Source organism: Narcine bancroftii, chromosome 1 (genome assembly GCF_036971445.1).
Source record: "Narcine bancroftii isolate sNarBan1 chromosome 1, sNarBan1.hap1, whole genome shotgun sequence".
Taxonomy (NCBI): Eukaryota; Metazoa; Chordata; class Chondrichthyes; order Torpediniformes; family Narcinidae; genus Narcine; species Narcine bancroftii.
Window position 1 is genome coordinate 449,367,657 of NC_091469.1, and position 20,165 is coordinate 449,387,821.

Consider the following 20,165-nt stretch of genomic DNA (forward strand, 5'->3'; position numbering starts at 1 on the left):
GTAACTAGGATGAAGAAGGACTACAATTGGGAAATAGAACAGCTGGAAAGGGAAATAGCAAGTACAGAAAAAGAATTAGCAACAAGGGAAGATACAACAAAAAGAAGAGATTCAGCGGACAAAAAAATAAAATATGAAACACTACAAACATATAAGGTGGAGAAGAACATAATGAAAATAAAGCAGAAGTATTATGAGCTAGGAGAAAAAACGCACAAAATACTAGCTTGCAACTTAAGAAAGAACTAACTAAAAGAATGGTATTGACATCAAGGAAAAAGGACAAACAAATTACATATAACTCAACAAAGATTAATGAAAACTTCAAGGAATTCTACGAGCAATTATATCGAACTGAGAACGAAGGGAGAGAAGACAAAATAGATGAGTTTCTAGCTAAAATTGAACTACCGAAATTGCAAGAAGAGGAGCAAAACAAATTAATAAAATCATTTGAAATAGAGGAAATACAGGATATATTAAAAAAACTACTGAACAATAAAATGCCGGGAGAGGACGGACTCCCAATAGAATTCTATAAAACATTTAAAGACTTATTAATTCCTCCTCTCCTGGAAGTAATGAACCAGATTGAAGAAACATAAAACATGCCAGAATCATGCAAAACCGCAATAATTACAGTAATACCAAAGACGGGGAAAGATCCACTAATACCAGCATCGTATAGACCAATATCTCTACTTAACACAGATTATAAGATAACAGCTAAACTATTAGCAAACAGATTGGCCGACTGTGTACCAAAAATAGTAAAACTAGATCAAACTGGATTTATTAAGAAAAGACGAGCAATAGACAATATCTGTAAATTCATTAACTTAATCCATGCAGTACAAGGAAACAAGACACCAACAGTGGTGGTTGCCTTGGATGCGGAAAAAGCCTTTGACAGAGTAGAATGGAATTATTTATTTAAAGTACTACAGAGGTTCAACCTACCAGAGAAATATATTAATTGGATTAAAGCATTATATAAGGGACCATTGGCGAAGGTGACAGTAAATGGATATATATCAAACCAATTTAAATTAAGCAGGTCAACTAGGTAGAGATGTCCACTATCTCCCTCACTGTTCGCGTTAGCTATAGAACCACTGGCAGAATTGATAAGAATAGAAAATAAAATAAGAGGGAAAAAATAAAAGAGAATATAAAATCAGTCTATTTGCAGATGACATCATAGTATGCTTAATAGAACCAGAAATATCAATAAAAGAATTACATAAGAAATTGAAGGAATATGGAGAAGTATCGAGGTACACGATCAACGCAAATAAAAGTGAAGTAATGCCAATGAATAATGCGGATTTCACAAAGTTTAAGAAAGAATCACCATTTAGATGGCAAACACAAGCAATGTGATACCTAGGTATCTTTGGCTTGGCTTCGCGGACGAAGATTTATGGAGGGGGTAAAAAGTCCACGTCAGCTGCAGGCTCGTTTGTGGCTGACCAGTCCGATGCGGGACAGGCAGACACGATTGCAGCGGTTGCAAGGGAAAATTGGTTGGTTGGGGTTGGGTGTTGGGTTTTTCCTCCTTTGCCTTTTGTCAGTGAGGTGGGCTCTGCGGTCTTCTTCAAAGGAGGCTGCTGCCCGCCAAACTGTGAGGCGCCAAGATGCACGGTTTGAGGCGTTATCAGCCCACTGGCGGTGGTCAATGTGGCAGGCACCAAGAGATTTCTTTAGGCAGTCCTTGTACCTTTTCTTTGGTGCACCTCTGTCACGGTGGCCAGTGGAGAGCTCGCCATATAATACGATCTTGGGAAGGCGATGGTCCTCCATTCTGGAGACGTGACCCATCCAGCGCAGCTGGATCTTCAGCAGCGTGGACTCGATGCTGTCGACCTCTGCCATCTCGAGTACCTCGACGTTAGGGGTGTGAGCGCTCCAATGGATGTTGAGGATGGAGCGGAGACAACGCTGGTGGAAGCGTTCTAGGAGCCGTAGGTGGTGCCGGTAGAGGACCCATGATTCGGAGCCGAACAGGAGTGTGGGTATGACAACGGCTCTGTATACGCTTATCTTTGTGAGGTTTTTCAGTTGGTTGTTTTTCCAGACTCTTTTGTGTAGTCTTCCAAAGGCGCTATTTGCCTTGGCGAGTCTGTTGTCTATCTCATTGTCGATCCTTGCATCTGATGAAATGGTGCAGCCGAGATAGGTAAACTGGTTGACCGTTTTGAGTTTTGTGTGCCCGATGGAGATGTGGGGGGGCTGGTAGTCATGGTGGGGAGCTGGCTGATGGAGGACCTCAGTTTTCTTCAGGCTGACTTCCAGGCCAAACATTTTGGCAGTTTCCGCAAAGCAGGACGTCAAGCGCTGAAGAGCTGGCTCTGAATGGGCAACTAAAGCGGCATCATCTGCAAAGAGTAGTTCACGGACAAGTTTCTCTTGTGTCTTGGTGTGAGCTTGCAGGCGCCTCAGATTGAAGAGACTGCCATCCGTGCGGTACCGGATGTAAACAGCGTCTTCATTGTTGGGGTCTTTCATGGCTTGGTTCAGCATCATGCTGAACCAAGCCATGAAAGACCCCAACAATGAAGACGCTGTTTACATCCGGTACCACTGACATGGTCTTTGCCCTCAGACAGCTCCAAGAAAAGTGCAGAGAACAAAACAAAGGACTCTACATCACCTTTGTTGACCTCACCAAAGCCTTCGACACCGTGAGCAGGAAAGGGCTTTGGCAAATACTAGAGCGCATCGGATGTCCCCCAAAGTTCCTCAACATGATTATCCAACTGCACGAAAACCAACAAGGTCGGGTCAGATACAACAATGAGCTCTCTGAACCCTTCTCCATTAACAATGGCGTGAAGCAAGGCTGTGTTCTCGCACCAACCCTCTTTTCAATCTTCTTCAGCATGATGCTGAACCAAGCCACCTAGGTATACAACTAGATAATAATCTAGGCCATCAATACAAACTAAATCATCAGCCATTAATGAAGAAAATACAAGACGACTTAGAACATTGGAAAGATTTACCATTATCACTGATAGGAAGGGTAAATTGTATTAAAATTAATATCTTCCCAAGGATACAATACCTATTCCAATCATTACCAATTCACCTAACAGAAAAATTCTTCAAGGAGCTAAAGAAAATAATAAGGAAATTCTTATGGAAAGGGGGGAATCCGCGGATAGCGGTAGATAAATTAACAGAATGGTACAAACAAGGGGGCTTACAGCTACCAAACTTTAAGAATTATTATAGAGAAGCACAATTAAGATACCCATCAGATTTTTATCAAACAAGGGAAAAACCAGATTGGACCAGATTAGAGCTAGATAAAATAGGGGAGAAGGTACCTGAACATATACTATATAAGTGGGATGAAAAGCTGGTGCAACATAGGAATTCACCAGTACAGCACCATCTGCTCAACATTTGGAAGAAGATTCACGTAGAAAGGAATAAAATAAATTATCAACTACCAAAATTAATATTGACACAAAATCAACTAATCCCTTTCACAATAGATAACCTTTCCTTTAGAGAATGTGAGAGAAAAGGGATCAACAGAATAGAAAATTGTTTTTTGGGAAATAAATTATTATCTTTTGAACAAATGAAGTGCAAATATGGTATAACTCACAGTACAATGTTTGCATACCACCAACTGAAAACCTACTTGAAGGACAAATTGGGAAGCAGACTGAGGTTACCAGAAGGAAGCAATTTTGAATATGTGATTACAGACACAATGATAATTAAAAGATTTGTAACAAACATGTACATCAAACTGCAAGAGAAAGAGAACAAGGAAACAAGCTGTAAACCCAAACAAAAATGGGAAGAAGATGTAAACATAAAGACAAAGAATGCAACATGGGAAAAGCTATGCTCCGGAACTATGAGAAATACAATAAACATGAGGTTACGCATGATACAATATAATTGGTTACACAGGCTATATATATATATATATATACATCACGCCCCAAAAGTTAAATAAATGGGACCCAACAGTATCAGACAGATGTTTTCGCTGCAAGAAGGAAACAGGAACAACAGTACATGCAATTTGGGCATGTGAGAAAGTGGAAAAGTTTTGAGAAGATCTAAATCAGGTATTAAATAAAATCACAAAAAGCAACATACCAAAAAGTAATATAAGAAGTAAAGAACTTGGACTCGATTTGGATGGAGCCCAAAAAAGATTTATTATGATAGCCTTAGCTGTAGAAAAAAATGTATTATGTCAATCTGGAAATCAGAAGAGAGCCTGAGAATTCAGCAATGGTACAGAGAAATGAATAAATGTATTCCATTGGAAAAAATAACATATAATTTAAGAAATAACATCACAGTATTCGAACAAATTTGGGAACCGTACATGGAACACAACAGAGAAGTCCTACCGCGGACCTCCTCCACCTAAAGTGACAGAAGGAGAAGAAGATGAAATGAACTGACCCAGTATGTAAAACTAGAAGACACAAATTTCTTGTTTACTTTCATTGTGTGACGACATTGTGTAATGGGTTTAATGTATCATATATGTTGAACGTTGAGTGGGTGGGGTGAAGGAGGGAGGGAAGGGAGGGGGGAAAAGGGGAGAAAATGACACTCTGTATATTCAAGAGGGAAATGTTTGTGCGTATTTTGGTCAGTATGGATCATAGTGTGAAAACTAAATAAAAAAATTTTTTAAACTGGATGAATCTCAAAAAAGATTTATCATGATAGCCTTAGCTGTAGCAAAAAAATGTATCATGTCAACTTGGAAATCAAAAGAGAGCCTGAGAGTACAGCAATGGTACATGGAAATGAATAAATGTATTCCATTGGAAAAAATAACATATAATTTAAAAATAAAGTCACATTATTTGAACAAATTTGGGAACCGTACATGGAATACAACAGAGAGGGCCTACCGCGGACCTCCACCCCTTAAAAATGATAGAATGAGAAGACGAAATGAACTGACCCAGTGTGTAAAAGTAGATGACACAATTTTCTTGTTTATTTTCATTGTGTGATGACATTGTTTAATGGGTTTATTGTATTGTTTTTTTTGAACGTTTAATGGGTTTGGAGGGGGGTGGGAGGGAGGGAGGGAAGGGAGGGGGTGAAAAAAGGGGAGAAAATGACACTGTGTATATTCAAGAGGGAAATGTTTGTGTGTATTTTGATTAATATGGTTCATAGTGCGAAAAATTTGAAAAAACATTTTTTAAAGTTTACACTTGGCCTTACCCTGGTTATGGCTGCGGCTGAGCACAGACTCATCATGTGGGAATGAGGAAGAGAACTGGCTGCTGTGAGTTTAAGATTAGATAACTCCGGTCCTCAACAATGCAATTACAAAATCTACGTTTGGTCTCACCAATGTAGAGTTGGCACACTTAGTTCACCAAATGCAGGTTGGACAATGTACATGTAAAGCTCTCTTTCACCTGAAGGCTGAAATGTGGCCCTGGATGGAGATGAGGTGGAAGATAAAGGGACAAGTTTTACAATAGGAAGTGCCAAAGGATGTGGGAGGGGGGGGAAGAAGAACAGATGAGGAAATTTCAGAGAGTCTAATTCCTACAAAAACAGGATAGGGGAGGTGAGGGGAGGATGTGGCTGGTGCTGAGATCCCTCTGAAGTTGGCAAAGGAGTCGTAGGTGGAGACTGGTGAGGTGGCTCATGAGGACCAAAGAGAATCTGTCATTGTTCTGCCTTGGGGCAGGTGGAGCGAGGACTGAAGTACGAGAAATGGAGCAGATACGGACTTTACTAATAACGATACGGTTAATCCATGCTTATTAAAGAAAGGAAATATAGATGTCTGTAGCAGCTACTTCGGTAGAGCTACTAAAGTAATGCACACACAACCAGGTTAGTCAACACAAGTCTTATTTATTCAGACTTTACAAGTGTCTTTTATATATCACATGTCCCAGGCTCCACGGGACAAGGTGGGACGTCACTACAAGTTTGCTGCCGCTCCACGGAACCGGCAGGTTTAAATTAAGCCTTGTGTCCCGCACCTTCCAGCAGGAGACTCAGCAGATCAACGTGCTGTTCCTCAGCACGCAGTACCACTCACGTGCTGTCCATTAAGTAAGTATTCAGCTGTCCGTATTATGGTTCAGCATGCCCGCAGAACTGCGCCGGCGACAGTTTGCGATACCCTGTTGTGCGCACTACATGGCTTTGTTTGGAAGGCATCATTGCAGAGAAATTGGGAGAAGGGGATTGCGTCCTTGTAGGAGGCAGGTGGAAAGAGGCATAATTCACATATTGATGAGAGTCAGTGAAATTGTAATAAATATCTGTGGAAAGAGACAGAAAGGGCCCAAAAGGGGAGGTGTTTGAAACGATCTAGATAAATTTAAGACAGGGTAGAAGTTGGCAGGAAATTTTTAAGTTCTGCAAGAACTAACATCAATGTAGAAGAAGAGTTGGAGTGTGGTACCAGAATAGGACTGAGACTGTTCAATGTACCTGACAAAAAGGCAGGTACATAGCTGGGGTCCATGTATGTGCCTTTGGCTATATTCTGGATTTGGAGGAAATAGAAGAAATTGAGAGAAAAGTAGTTAAGGGCAAGAACAAGTCCCATGTACGAGAGAGTGGTAGTAGAGGAGTACTGAATGACATTGCATTCAAGAAAGAATTTGAACACCCTGAGACCTTCCTGAAAGGGAATGGATAAGGCAATTGTGGGCAAAAAAGTAAAATTTTTCAAAGAGGGGGACAGCTTGAGTGGCATCCCAGATACAGATGGGAAGGGACAGGACGATGGAGGTCACCATGGTGTTGAAGTAAAAGATGAATTTAGTGGGGCAAGAGCAGTCATGAACAATAGGTCTGCCAGGACAGTTCAGTTTGCAATTTTTGGATAGGATATAGAAGCATGCAGTGTGGGGTCGGGAAACTCAAGTTAAAGGCAGTGGCAGGGAAATCACCTGAAGTGATGAGATCTATGATGGTCTGGCAGACAAGTTCCAATGATAGTTAGTAGGGTCTTGGTCAAGCAGTAGATCTGAGGTATTTAAGAACTGATATCTGGCCTTCACAATGCAGAGGCCAGTATGTCAGACCATAACACATCTTACTTTCATACTTACTAGAGAATTGGGTTGGTATGGAGGAAGTGGAGAGCAGTGCTTTCAAGGATAAGGGAGGGCTGATTTGGGTCGGTGAGTGCAGTGGAGAAGTCCAGGCATTGGCAATTCAAAATAAAAAGTTTGAGAGCAGGAAACTTGCTGGTGAGGCGTTTTAAGAGAAAGACTATTGGAGATGGATAAAAGGATCATTACTGTTGGGTGAGGGGGTCAGAATTCCTTGTCAAATAAATGAACATGGAAGAGGCAGTGGTAGCAGTCACGTTCAGTATAATGGTGGGCATGCCATTCATTGAGGTACAAAGGTGAGACCTTTGTCAAGGACAGACCTGGGGCGGGGGGGGGGAGGGTGAAAATGTGAATCTGAATGGTAAAGACACGGTAGGACTTGGAGCTAAATTCAGGTGCAGGATCAAAAGATGGTGGGCGGGGGGATTAAAGATGTGGGAGCTACAGGGAAGGGAGGAGGAAGAAGGGAAAAGGGAATTGGAAATATAGGAATGACACATCATATTCCTCCTTGACATCCTAAACCCAAAGAAATTTACATTTTTTCTAATGTTATATAACCCCCATCTTAATTTGATTCCATTATTTCTCATCCACTCCATTCTTTCTTTTCGCTCTAATCTCTAATCCTCCCAGTGATTTCTACCTCCTCCATCTTCTGCCCAATACATAATTCCCCAGCTTTTTCCACACCTCCACCAAGCTATTTCCCTCAGTTGACAGCTCCCCTTCCTACATTTGTTTCGATAAAGGGTCCATATCGAAATGTTGTGACCATTTATACCTGTACATGTTACCTAACCTGCTGTGAAACCAAAATGCATTACTCAGCATTCTTCACACAAAAGTGTGTGCATGAAGCTTTTGAAAGGAAACACCACTCAATAATGCATAAGCAAAGTTCTTAAACTAGCCTCCGATGCAAATATGGCAGGTTTAAAGATGTGAAACACGAAAGTCTGTAGACACTGTGGTTGAAGTTAAAAAATACAATACTGGAAAAACCCAGCAGGTCAAATAGTATACCTTATAGCAAAGATAGATACATAACCAACGTTTCAGGCTTCATCGAGGTATGAAAAAATATCGGCAGGCACGCGAATAAAATAGTGAGGGCAGGGGACAGGTAAGGGAGGAGCAGGAACCTAAAGGCAGGAAGTAATAGGTGGATAAGGGAAGGAGGGCACAGCAGCATGCAGGAGGAGGAAGGATGGTTCGGTGAATGGAGGAAAGGGGGTAGAGAGCTAAGGGAAAAAAGACAAAAGGAAAGGGAAATGAGGGAGAATGGAGAGTAAGTTAGCAGAAACCGGAGAAGTCAATGTTACTACCATCCAGTTGGCGAGTGCCCAGATGGAAAATCAAGTGTCGTTCCTCCAATTTATAGATGGTCTTGGTGGGATAGTACATGAAGCCATGGACAGACATGTGTATATGGGAATGGAACACAGAGTTGGCCACTGGGAGATCCCTGTCACTGATGCAGAGAGAAGGTGCTCAGCGAAATGATCTTCCAGACTGCGCCCAGTCTTTCTGATGTAGAGAAGGCCACAAAGGATACAGTAGATCCCTCCCGTGGATACATAAGTGACATGTTGTTTGATCATTTTCTTCAGTGACTTGCTTATTTATCATTTATTATTAAGGAAAATATCTATCAGGGAAAGCGGAAGTATTTGCCTCAAGTCAGTTTGCAAATAGTTTTGATCTTAATTTTACTGATAATTATATAATTCTACTTTCTACAAGATTATGAGAGTCATATCTAGAATGGACAGTCAGTATCTTTTTACTCGGGAGGGAATGGCCAATACCAGAGGATAGCTGTTTAAGGTGAGTGGAAGATCATTTGAGGGAGATGTCAGAGGAAAGTTGGAAGGAATGGCAGGTATATGGGCATTTAAAAAGTTCCTAGATAGGCACATGGATGTAAGAAAATGGAGGGTTATGGGCTGTGAGGGAGTTAAGGGCCAGATTGATGTGGAGGAGCATTATAAAGGTCAGCACAACATCATGGGCCAAAGGACCTACACTGTACTGTGCTGTACTTTGTGTTCCTCCAGCAACTCATTGTTTGCTGAATTATGAAATTATTTTATTCGTTTTATTGACAGCTACAGATCGAGTACAAATTATCCATAGATCCGAAAACTGAAAAGATACAAAAACCACATTTTATTTAGCGCCATGATTTCACAAGTGGAAAAAAAAATTCCAACACCTGACTTGCCCATGTGGGGTTCTGACACTCTGCTGGCGCCAGTTTGATTACAATAACAGAGAGAAAAAAAAAATGAAATCCTTGCTTCTGGCCAGGAAGATGCCAAATGGAGCTGGGTCCAAGTCTTCAGCATCAATTACAGCCAGAGTCGGCAATCCCATCATCAACATTAGGTGTGGTGCCATCTGCATCGATCGCCTCGAGCTCCCACGCAGGCACGGGGACGCCAGGGTCCCAGGCAGGAGAGTGGACTGTAGTCAGGGACTGGCGGTGGGGAGGTGTTAGGGTCTGGCAGCAGCAGCTGAGGGGAGGTGCTCTTCTTTTGTAAGCAGAGATCAAAGTTATTTTTGGTAAGTACTAAACATTACTTCATGTAAATTTTCCACTTGTGGCATAATGTCGGCACTCAAAAAGCCTGCTGTTTTTTTATTGTTTAACCGCTGATATAGGTAATCCTGCTGATGCTACTGCGCTGCTTTGTTTCATTGTTCCAAAATCTGAAAAAAGCCACCAAAAAAGTCTGGTCCCAAGCATTTCAGGTAAGGGGTATGCAATCTGATAAATAATCTTGAATTTTTCTGAGTTCAAATATGTACATTTCCACAATCACATTCCCAAGATTAATGTTGCTAATCTACTGCAGGACAAACTTACCAATTGTAGCAGCAAGCTCTGGATCAAAGGTATCGTCTGTAAATCGTAGTAGTAAGCTGAAAAATTAAAACGGGTCACATGATAAATAAAGCTCTGAGATTTTACCAAGCATTAAAAAGAGGAAGTGTCAGAGAATTTCTGTTTAAAATGGACAAAGTATTATGATCTACCTGAGGAACACTGGTCAGTAAAATTAGTAATTTCCCATTTTTTTATTGTTACAATAAGCAGGAAGGAACTATTTATGGCTTTAACAAAACATTATGATTATTATGAAGATATTTCCTTTCTAACATGGATCTTTAAATGACCTGCAAATTTTAATAATCAAGTTTGGAAATTAATATGTGTCCAATTAAAAAGGGGGTATTTATTGTTTAAACATTTGAAAAAATAATCTGACCATCTGAAATGATTCCTAGAAAAAGATGAAGTAGAAAGATTCCTAGGAATATACTTTTTTCAACTATATATTTGTGTAAAACATCTGTTGAACTACCGTAGTTAGATGTTAAATATTTTAATTTAATATGGGACGTCAACATTTTAAGTGTATTCTGTGGTGGCTGGAATAGTGGCAGATGTGTTTATCATAAAATTCCATTAATTATTGGCAATGTATATGTTAAAAATACAACTTTGATATTTATGTTCACACATGCATTTACTGTAACTGAAGTATAAAATGCCTAGAAGTGCAACATCGGAATAAAGAGTCTACAAAATCATCCTGTCATCTCAAAATACAGCAACAACTGCAGAAACTGGAATAACCAAACCTTTTTTAGTGTAATATCAATGAACAAAATGACACCTTTCACCATAATCACTTTGCAATTATAACATCTCCAATGCACCGACTCTGCTTAATCAGAATTCTTCCCAACAAGCCACTGTCATTGGATAAACAGATTCCTCACTATCCCAACTGGATAACAGGAAATCTTGCCCAGTACAATATCTGGCAGACTTTATGTTTCTATACATATGTGAGTGGTGCAGCACAGAAGCAGGCCCTTTGGCCTGACTCATTCATGCAGACCAAGGTGCCTTCCTGAACTAGTTCTGTTTGGTTATATTTGGCTCATTTCCTATCCACATACTTGTCCAAATGCATTTTAAACATTGTAAGTGTGCCTTCCTCTACCACTTCCTCTTCTGGCAGTTCTTTCTGATAAGAGCTTTTGTGTAGAAAAAGTTGTCTCTCGGATCTCCTTTAAACCTTTCCACTCTCGCTTTAAACCTCAACATTTTAAACAATGAAGTGTAGCAAACATATGGAATCATTTACTAATTTAATCTCCTTCATCAACACCCTGGCCTGACACAAAATTTCTTCAATGTTGCTGGGTTAATATTCCACATCTTCTCACTAAATAATTTTGAGATTACCTTCAACATTCATGCTTAGCAATCACAAAGAGGCAACATGCTACAATCCAAAGAAAACTGAAGGATTAAAAAATTGTCTTACAACTACAGTGCAATTCTGATTCTCCAAAATGCTTGGGACTGGGCCCATGTTTGGATAAAAGGCTTTTTCGGAGAATTGGTCATTTTTTTAAAAACAGCCCAGTAGCAACAGCAAATCACTTGTATCAATGCTTAAACAACAAGGAAAGGCTTTTTAAGCATTAAAATGTTTAATTCTCACCAAAAAAAACTGCTGGCCGTGGCCAATCCCCGATTGATTCCAGCCAGCGATCACCAACAGGAACCCACCGCTGTCGCTGATCCCCGGGGAGGCTTCCCAGGCTGGTGGAACATTCACTCGTGTGTCGACAGGCTCCTGTCTCCCTGGTCACTGGAGCTCCTGACCCCAGCGCCTGAGTCCCAACCCCAAATCCTCCCCTAGGCATACCACACATGCACACCAGGGAGTCTGCTGTGCATGTGCAGTAGTAGACCAAGGGACGATTTAAAGTCAGTATGCTGAGGGAGGAAGGAAAAGGGAGGAGAAGGAAGGAAGGGGAGAGGAGGGAGAGAAGGGGTGAGAAAGGGGAGGGAAATGCCACTGAGCCCAAGGTCCCCAATCCCACCTGGGAGCCAGAGGCCCTGCTCCTGCCTAGGAGGCCACTCTCCTTGATGCCAGGTTAAGGGATTCTTCTGATCACTTGTGGCGTGGCTGGGAGACCAATAGCACAATAGGAGAGGGAGAGTTGAAGAGAAAAGTCAATAGAGGAAGGTAAAGAAGAAATGAAAAGAGAGAGGGGAGGGAGTTACCTGAAATGAGGACAATCGTCATTCTAATTTCAGGTCGGGTGAATTTTTTTTTCAACCTGTGAGTCAGTTCAGCTCTGAAAAAATTTTGGATAAATGAGGATTTTGGAAAATCCAATTTCAGATAATTGGAATTGTGCTGTATTACAAATATAAAATATCCTTTCCACAGATGTAACATTCCATCATCAATCAATTACATCCCTTTTTCAAAGCACTGCCACACAGAAATCAGACTATTTTCCCATTCAGCATTACTGGATAATCCTATATCTTTCCTTGCAGATTGCCAGTGTGAGCAAATCACTCTCCATTTACCACCACATGGTGTCAATGTTTAATGGAAACTTCTCATTCAGTGCAATATGAGTAGGAACCCATCAGACTCACTGGATAACTATGAAATTTATTCCTCTCTATTTTGGATGGATCGTCACAGAGAATTAAAGAATCAGAAATGTACAGATTAAAAATAGGAGATTAAGGAATTACCTGGGTAAAAGAATCTGACTATTTATTTTACCCCCGTTCATTTAGTAAACACCAATAAGGTAATTGCTTAGCCACCTGTGTTCCTGTAGGAATTAATGTAGTCTCTACTTTTTACTAGTCCTCCACTCCAGGAAACATCCTTGTGAATCTCTTCAGCACACTCTCTCGCTATTGATACCACATTTTCCACAGTGTAATGAGCAATATTGTACCCAATACTCCAATGTCCCAAGAACAGTCCAAGTAACATTTTATACAACTGCAACATCACACGCCAACTCTTTTACTCCATACTGTGGCCCATGAAGATAAGCATATCAAATGCTTTTTGCAATACAGTATCCTATCCATTTGTGGCTCCAATTACGGAGCATATCAACATATACATTTAAAAATCCAATAAATCATAATAATTTTTAAAAGTTTACATTTCAACTAATTCCTTAATCAATAAAATTAGCTGTTCTGCCTATTTGTTGGTTCACTGTTCTTGGTTGCCAGAAATTGCATGAGGTTAAAATTACTCAGCTACAATCAGACTCCACATCACTGAAAATGTTGATCTGCATAGGTTGCTTTCTTCAATGTCAGAAGCAATTATGATCTTTGTCCAATTTTAATATCTAAAAGCTTTCATAATGCTGGTAAATTTTGTTAAATAATGAAACGTAGCACTGGGATGTTCAGCATGTTAAAGAGCGACTTGTGTTACTGCAATTCAGTTTGAGGTTCGTTGATTTAAAGGGCTTAATTTGGGCTTTTAACTTCAGGCTGTTTTGAGGAAATGCCTTAATTACACCAAAGGGACTCAGAATAAAGCATTTAGCAATGTGAAGATCGTGTTATATTAGTACGTGATGTTATTGGTATCAAAGTCAGTCCAATTTGGTAGAAAAACCTAAAGTCTTATCTTGCTAAATACTGGCGCATCTCAGGGATGTGTGCTCAGCCCGCTACTGTTCACGCTGCTGATTCACAACAACAAGCTCAAGTCGGCTTACAGAGAGGAGGTTGAGCAGATTGCAAAATAGTGAGAGAACAACAGTCCGAAGCCCCTTTAACACTTGTGTCCCACTAAATTGGCCATTCACTGTCCTGGGAAAGGAATGGGGGTTTGGCTTTTCACACATTAACCACTCCTAACTGGGACACTGAACGCTTTCACACTTGCAAGGAACCATCCCCGGGGTTAGGACTGTTCTATCTTCTACTGCTGATGTCATGATGTATCAAGTGATGGTAGGCCTGCCCTAAATCCAGATCAATGTATTATGATCTTATATTTAAACAAAATTAATCATGTCTAGTTATAAAATATTTAAGCTTTATGTACAGCATAGTATGAGCTCTTCAGCCCCTGTTGTTGTTGTGCCAACTTATATAAACCTTTATAAGGGACCATGGGAAAGTGCTAGCAATAAATAGTAATACCGGACAATTTTTAAACAGGGTGGGAAAGTTGGTAGTGTTAAGAACCCAAAGGACCCTAAAACCCAGCAGCAATAGACATTCACCAAGACAAGTGGCTTTCAAAACAAAAGTTATTTTTAATCAACTTCAAACATGAAAATAGAATCAAACTTTATCTGAACTCTACAATTATACTATATACTAACCCAAATTACTCCCTTCTAATTCTAAGCGCACGTATATATAATGTGTGTGTAAATTCAAGTTCTTTGGTTCACAGTTCAATCTCACTTCTCCTTCTTCCAAGTTCTCTGGTTGCAAGCAATCACCGTATTGTGTATAGAATTTAACATGTATAAATTCTCCTCTCTCTCTCTCACCAACTGAAACTCTAAAGAGAGCATGTGGCTCATGTCTTGCAAAACCCCCATCTTCTCCAGAAAACAACAGGAGTTCTTTCTTCTTTCAAGTTATCTTAGATAAACAATCCAGAATTGAACTTTCTGTGAGCACTTTGCAGAAAGGGTACTGATAGACAGCATGACTCCAGCAAGACAATGGTCAAACATTTTCAGTTCAATTAACACTTACTTGTGAAAGATGCTTACGTTCTCCAAGAGATCCTGCAATGTGAATTCTTCAGTCCTTCAAATAAGATCTGTTTTAAAATGTGTGAATGCATATGACCTACTCTAAATCTTATAAAATCTTCCCAAATATTAATATTGTTACAGTAGCGCCATAGCGCTCAAATTATATAGTGTAGGAAAGTCTGTAGTGCAAAAGTACAATTTATATAGAGTGGGAAAGCTGGTAGCACTATCATGTAAAATTTATAAATAGCGATTTAAAAAAACCGATGGCAGACCTGCCCTCCCAGAATTCCATGCATTAGAGAAGTGGTTCTCAACCTTTTTCTTTTCACTCACATACTGCTTTAAGTATTCTCTATGTCATTAGTGCTCTGTGATTAGTAAGCTTAAGGTGGTATGTGAGTGGGAAGGGAAGGTTAAGAACCTTCCTTGAGAAAAATTGTCATTGGCCCATTTCCTTTGGAGTTATGAAACCGTGCATATAACAGTCAATTAGGTATGATTAAAACAGTGGTTTTTAAATTTATTTCTTTCCACCCACCTACCTCCTTAAGCAATCCTTTACTAATCACAAAGCACTTATGGCGTAGGGAATACTTAAAGTGGTATGTGAGTTGGAAGAAAAAGGTTGGGAACCACTGCATTAGAGGAAGGACTGTATGCTTGGCTGCATGCTCTGAGCATTCATGGAGAAGTATCTCTGCCACATACCATTCTGGGAAGTCAGGTCCGCCATTGCTTTTTTCCATGGTCTTTATAAATTGTGCGCTATAGCATTACTAATTTTCCCACGCTGTTTAAAATTGCCTGGAATTGCTATTTATTCCTAATTATTTCCTCTCCTCTCTCCTGCTGCGTTTTTTCCCCACAGCAAAGTTTATACCTTTATTTTAATCTTTGCTTCCTTCATGTTCCTTCACTCACGCAAAAACTTGGGTCATTTCAATCCCACAATCCAATTGCCCATTTCACATTTGAATGATTGCAACGCTAGCTTCTGCAGACCCCGGGGATCATACTAGGGGTCGAGGCCATCAATCGCCGGCATGAGCTGACGTTATCTGACACTGGCGTTGAGCTGATTTTGCTTTCACACTAGATAATTTAAAGGCCGATTGGCGTTAAATTCCTGGGATCACTTGCAAGTGTGAAAGGGGCTAGAATCTCAATGTGAACAAGACATAGAAGATAATTGTCGTCTTCTGGAGGATGAGGGTCGACCATTCTCTATTACACATCAATGATTCTGTCATGGAGAGCAGAGAGCACATGGTTCTTTGCTATGCCTAAAAAGAATGACCTATCCTGGGCCCACAACACCTTCTCATTATTGAGGAGGGTGCAAAAGTGACTGCACCTCCTAAGGAGGTTGAGGAGGGCAAAGCAACCAGCCCATTTTGACAACTTTTTGCAGTACAATTGAGTGTGTCCTATTTTGCTCCATCATTGGGTGGTATAGTAGCTGCAAATCACTAGACCAGAGATCAATACAGAGGATCATCAAAACAACCAAGAAGATCACTGAAGTCTCCCTTTCCTCTATTACTGGGAATGATGCTTAAATAGGGCTCATCGAATTATAGAAGACCCTTTTTATCCAAACAAAGAACTTTAACTCACTACCTTCCAGAAGCAGGTAGTGGAGCATCAAAATCAAGACTGCCAGGGTAGGAAATAGCTTCTTCCTGCAGGCTGTGAGATTAATGAACAATATCCTGTCACCAAGAAAATAATCCCATGCTCCAGGCTGGCTAGTGGCTGACGAGGCCAATGTTGAACAGACATGCCCAGCTGCAGCGGCTGCCAGGGAAATTCAGTTCTGGGTTTGGTGCTGCTGTGTCAAAATTCTTCCTCTATCTCCTTTTGTCCTTAAGGCTACCCTGTGTGTGTTCTCAAAAGAGGAGACAGACTGGTAAAAGGTATGTTGCCAGGCCACACGATTGGAGGCTAGAGCAGACCATTCATTGGCAATGATTAATATATCAGGCACCAAGGGAACTTTCAGAGTCCTTGTTCCCCTTTATTCAGAGCCCCGCTATCACAGTGGCCAGTGAAGAGTTTGCCATGCAGCACAATCTTTGGAAGGCGAGGATCCTCCATCCTAGAAACGTGCCCCACACAGTGTAGCTGCATGTTCAACAGCATGGTCTCGAAACTGATAACCTCCGCCTATTTGAGGATGGTGCAAAGGCAGTGCTGGTGGAAGTGCTCAAGGAGTTGTAGGTGGTGATGATAGGTGACCACGACTCGGAGCTGTACAGGAGGGTGGTCAGTACAACAGCTCTGTACAGACTCATCTTTGTGCCTTTCTTCAGATGCTTGTTGTTCCAGACTCCTTTGTACAGCCTGCCAAATGTGCTGTTTGCCTTTGCCAGTCTGTTATCAACCTCTTTTTTGATCTTGGCATCTGAGATTTAGTTGATATGTATACAGTTTAAAAAAATATACATTTTAACTTGTATCTTTGTGCATTGTGCATACATGTAATTATTATGTAGCGTCTATCGTGTGGGCATCATGGTCCAAAGAAATGCTGTTTCATCTGTTTGAATATACAGCAAGATGATAATCAACTTCAACCTTGGATTTCAGGCTGGAATGTTTAGTTTTAAGTTTAAATGTTCCTCAGAGAAATTAGCATTTAGGACTGGAAGTTAATGCTTATATTAACACAGTTGTGATAAATGATGGAACAGTATGACCCAAGTTTTGGGATACAATTATTGTTACTACGGGTAAATGTTACAATAATTTAAGCTGTGAGGCAGTATGACTATAATTTAAAATGATTACCAATGTTGGGGGTGCATTTTACTAAATTTAGTCTTGTTATTCAATTAAATGTTAGTCCCAACTTCCATTTTTAAACAGAAAAATTATTGGAATTTGAGGTCCTGGACTCTTGACACGGGTGCTTGGAAACACGTACAGTCAGAAATGGGAGTGCAGTTGTGATCAAAAATGACAGCACAGCCAGAGACACTGTAACGGCAGCACTGCCGCTGGTGTGGGCCCGCGGGGTGCAAGGAGTGGAAATACAGTTCTCCTGTGGGGTCCAACCACCCCAGTCAACCGCCGCCAGTTCCGCACAGGCTTTGAACAGCCTGTTAAAGGAGCCAACAGTAGTTTCATTTAAAATCCCACGACGGCGGGGTCTGCGCCCAAGGTGGTGGTGCCTATGATCGCCAGCAGTCACGAGTGGTTGTAGAGTCCAGGTAAGTGTAGGACTGGTGCAGGGCATGAGAAAACAGGGAGACCATTCCCCCATCTGAGAAGAAGCAGAGGAGATGACTCACATGGCAATGGGCTTGTGAGAGGGCATTGGAGCTGAAAGAGCCATGCCTGCAACAGGATGCTGACAACGTGAAGAACCCACAAAGGCTGAGAGCTACTGGAGACTTCTGTCCGGAGACTCACACTGGCTGTGGACTGCTGGAAACTGGCTGCAGGAGTACCAGGTATCAGAACTGGAATGCGAGGGGGTGCTGAAGGGTTCCTGACCATATCGGAGGTTTGGATCTGGAGCTCAGGTTGCCAATGGTTTGAACTGGACTCTGCGTGGCTGCGGAAGTGCTGGAGGTGAATCTACGGACACTCGGTGACTCTGGGGGGGGGGGAAGAGATCTTTTTTGTTTATCTTTAGGCCACTTCATATTAGGCCTCCGCCCGGGGGCCGGAGCGGATTGAAAACTTAAAGCTTACCTTTCAGACAGCAGGCCTAAAAGGCTGCTCCAGCGCCCCATTCATATCAAGAGGCACCTCGGAGCGCCCTCCGGATCCGATGGAGGCGGGGTGATTGGTGCCATAGCGCACCCATCATAAATACTGTTTCCCAGAACAGTTCCAGCTGCATGGGAGATTATGGGTAGGGAAGACAGCCATTGCCCTTCCGCGTTTTGAGCTGCAGAGAGGGGCCCCGAAGGCTGAAGCGGCCTGATGAGGCTGTCACAGCCCCTGCTGCCCCAGACGGAGAGGAGTGAGTGGGGAGATGGGTCACTGGCTGATGGCAGTCCCTAACTAGCCGCTTTCAGCCCTGCCCATTATCCTTCCGTGAGAAGGGTTGAATTCCGCGACTCAGAGCCGGCGACGGTGCGTTCACAGAGGCAAGTTTCTAGGCGTAAGGGTGAAGAACCTCCACCTTCCCAGACGGGTGTTTTCCCTGCTTCAAAGGGCTTTTTCAGGTGCATTCTGCACGAAGAACGCGCCTGAAGAAGCAGAAGCGGCCCTTTAAATTGCCGTTCAGGTGGCAGGGTTTACAGCGCAACGCTGGCCACCCGAAAGGACAGTCGCGCATCGGAGCACATTCCGGCTCCTGGCCCTTGGGCCGCCAATTCAGGCTGGCTGGCTGTCAGCGCGGGATGTCCCCACACTGATCCCGCTCTCTCCCCACTCACGGGGCTGGAGCGGCCGGCGCTCGAGTCGGCTTCTGGCATCGTGTCGGCAGGGGCAGCCCAGCCAGCTGCCCCTGCCCCGACATCACAGGGGCATCCGGGAGAGGAGCTGTCAGGCGCTCGCCAGCTGACTGTCATCCCTTAAAAGCGGCTGCGTTCAGATGGTTGGGGGGCGGCCGCTGCGCTCAGGCGATTATCCCTCTCGGAGGAGGGTTCCAAAGCTCCCCTTGCAGGCGCCTCCTGCCCATTCAGGTGGCCTCCCCACAGCCGCATGTTGCCAAACTATCCAGCTTGGCCACCTGAAAGGGCAGGAGGCGCTTTCAGCCCAATGACGTATCTGTCCACCTTCCAGCAGGCGATTTTCATGCCACCTGATGACAACGAATCTTGACTGTTCCCCCCGACCCCCTGAGTCCCTGCGCCTTCTCTTCCTTTCGCTGTTGACGTTCCCACTCCCCGCCCTGCCTTCCCCTCCAGGAGATGCGGCACCGCAGAAGAGGGAGACTCGGAAAGGGCTGCCATGCCCCAGCCCAAAGGGACGGAGCAGCAGGCCTGTGCTGCGTCAGGGAGGCCGCGGCCGCCGGCCCGACCCGCCAGCGGAGCCGGAGCCCTGCACCGCCTCACCTGGACTTGCCGACACCGCTCTCGCCAATGATTAGAATTTTGAGGGTGGTCAAGATATCTTCCTCCATCGTTCCCTCCACCGCTCGCGCGTCACAAAATCCCACTGGCAAGATGAGCCTCTTCGTCTTCGGTTTTACGACAGCCCGAGAAACAAAGCACAGTTTACGGCTCCCCCCACCGACGACGTCTGGAAGCACCGCCCCCATCCGTGACGTTGCGCTTTGGCAGAATCTGACGTCACTCCGTTACTTTGTTGCAATCGCCCCGCAGCGTTTGGACGCGAACAAGGACCGAATTGTTTTTGGCGTTCATTTTCCCCACCACCACCACCCCCCCCTACCCCACCACCCCCCCACCACCACTCCCCCCCCACCCCCTCACCACCACCCCCCCACCCCCCTCTCACCCCCCCACCCCCCTCTCACCCCCCCACCACCACAAGGTGGAAGAATGAGAAACAGCCATAGAAATG

At 42.9% G+C, this 20,165-nt stretch overlaps 1 protein-coding gene across 1 annotated transcript in view; it reads right to left on the reverse strand.

The window, feature by feature from the left end:
• rab18a (RAB18A, member RAS oncogene family) overlaps window positions 1-19,878 on the reverse strand; it is a 107,018-nt gene extending 87,140 nt beyond the window's left edge. The window contains exons 1-2 of the mRNA XM_069914541.1: window positions 19,694-19,878; window positions 9,964-10,019 (exon numbers count right to left, since the gene is read on the reverse strand). Of these exons, the coding sequence (XP_069770642.1) occupies window positions 9,964-10,019; window positions 19,694-19,761 (124 nt within the window). The 5' untranslated portion in view covers window positions 19,762-19,878. The remainder of the gene's footprint in view (window positions 1-9,963; window positions 10,020-19,693) is intronic.
• Window positions 19,879-20,165: the final 287 nt, after the last annotated feature.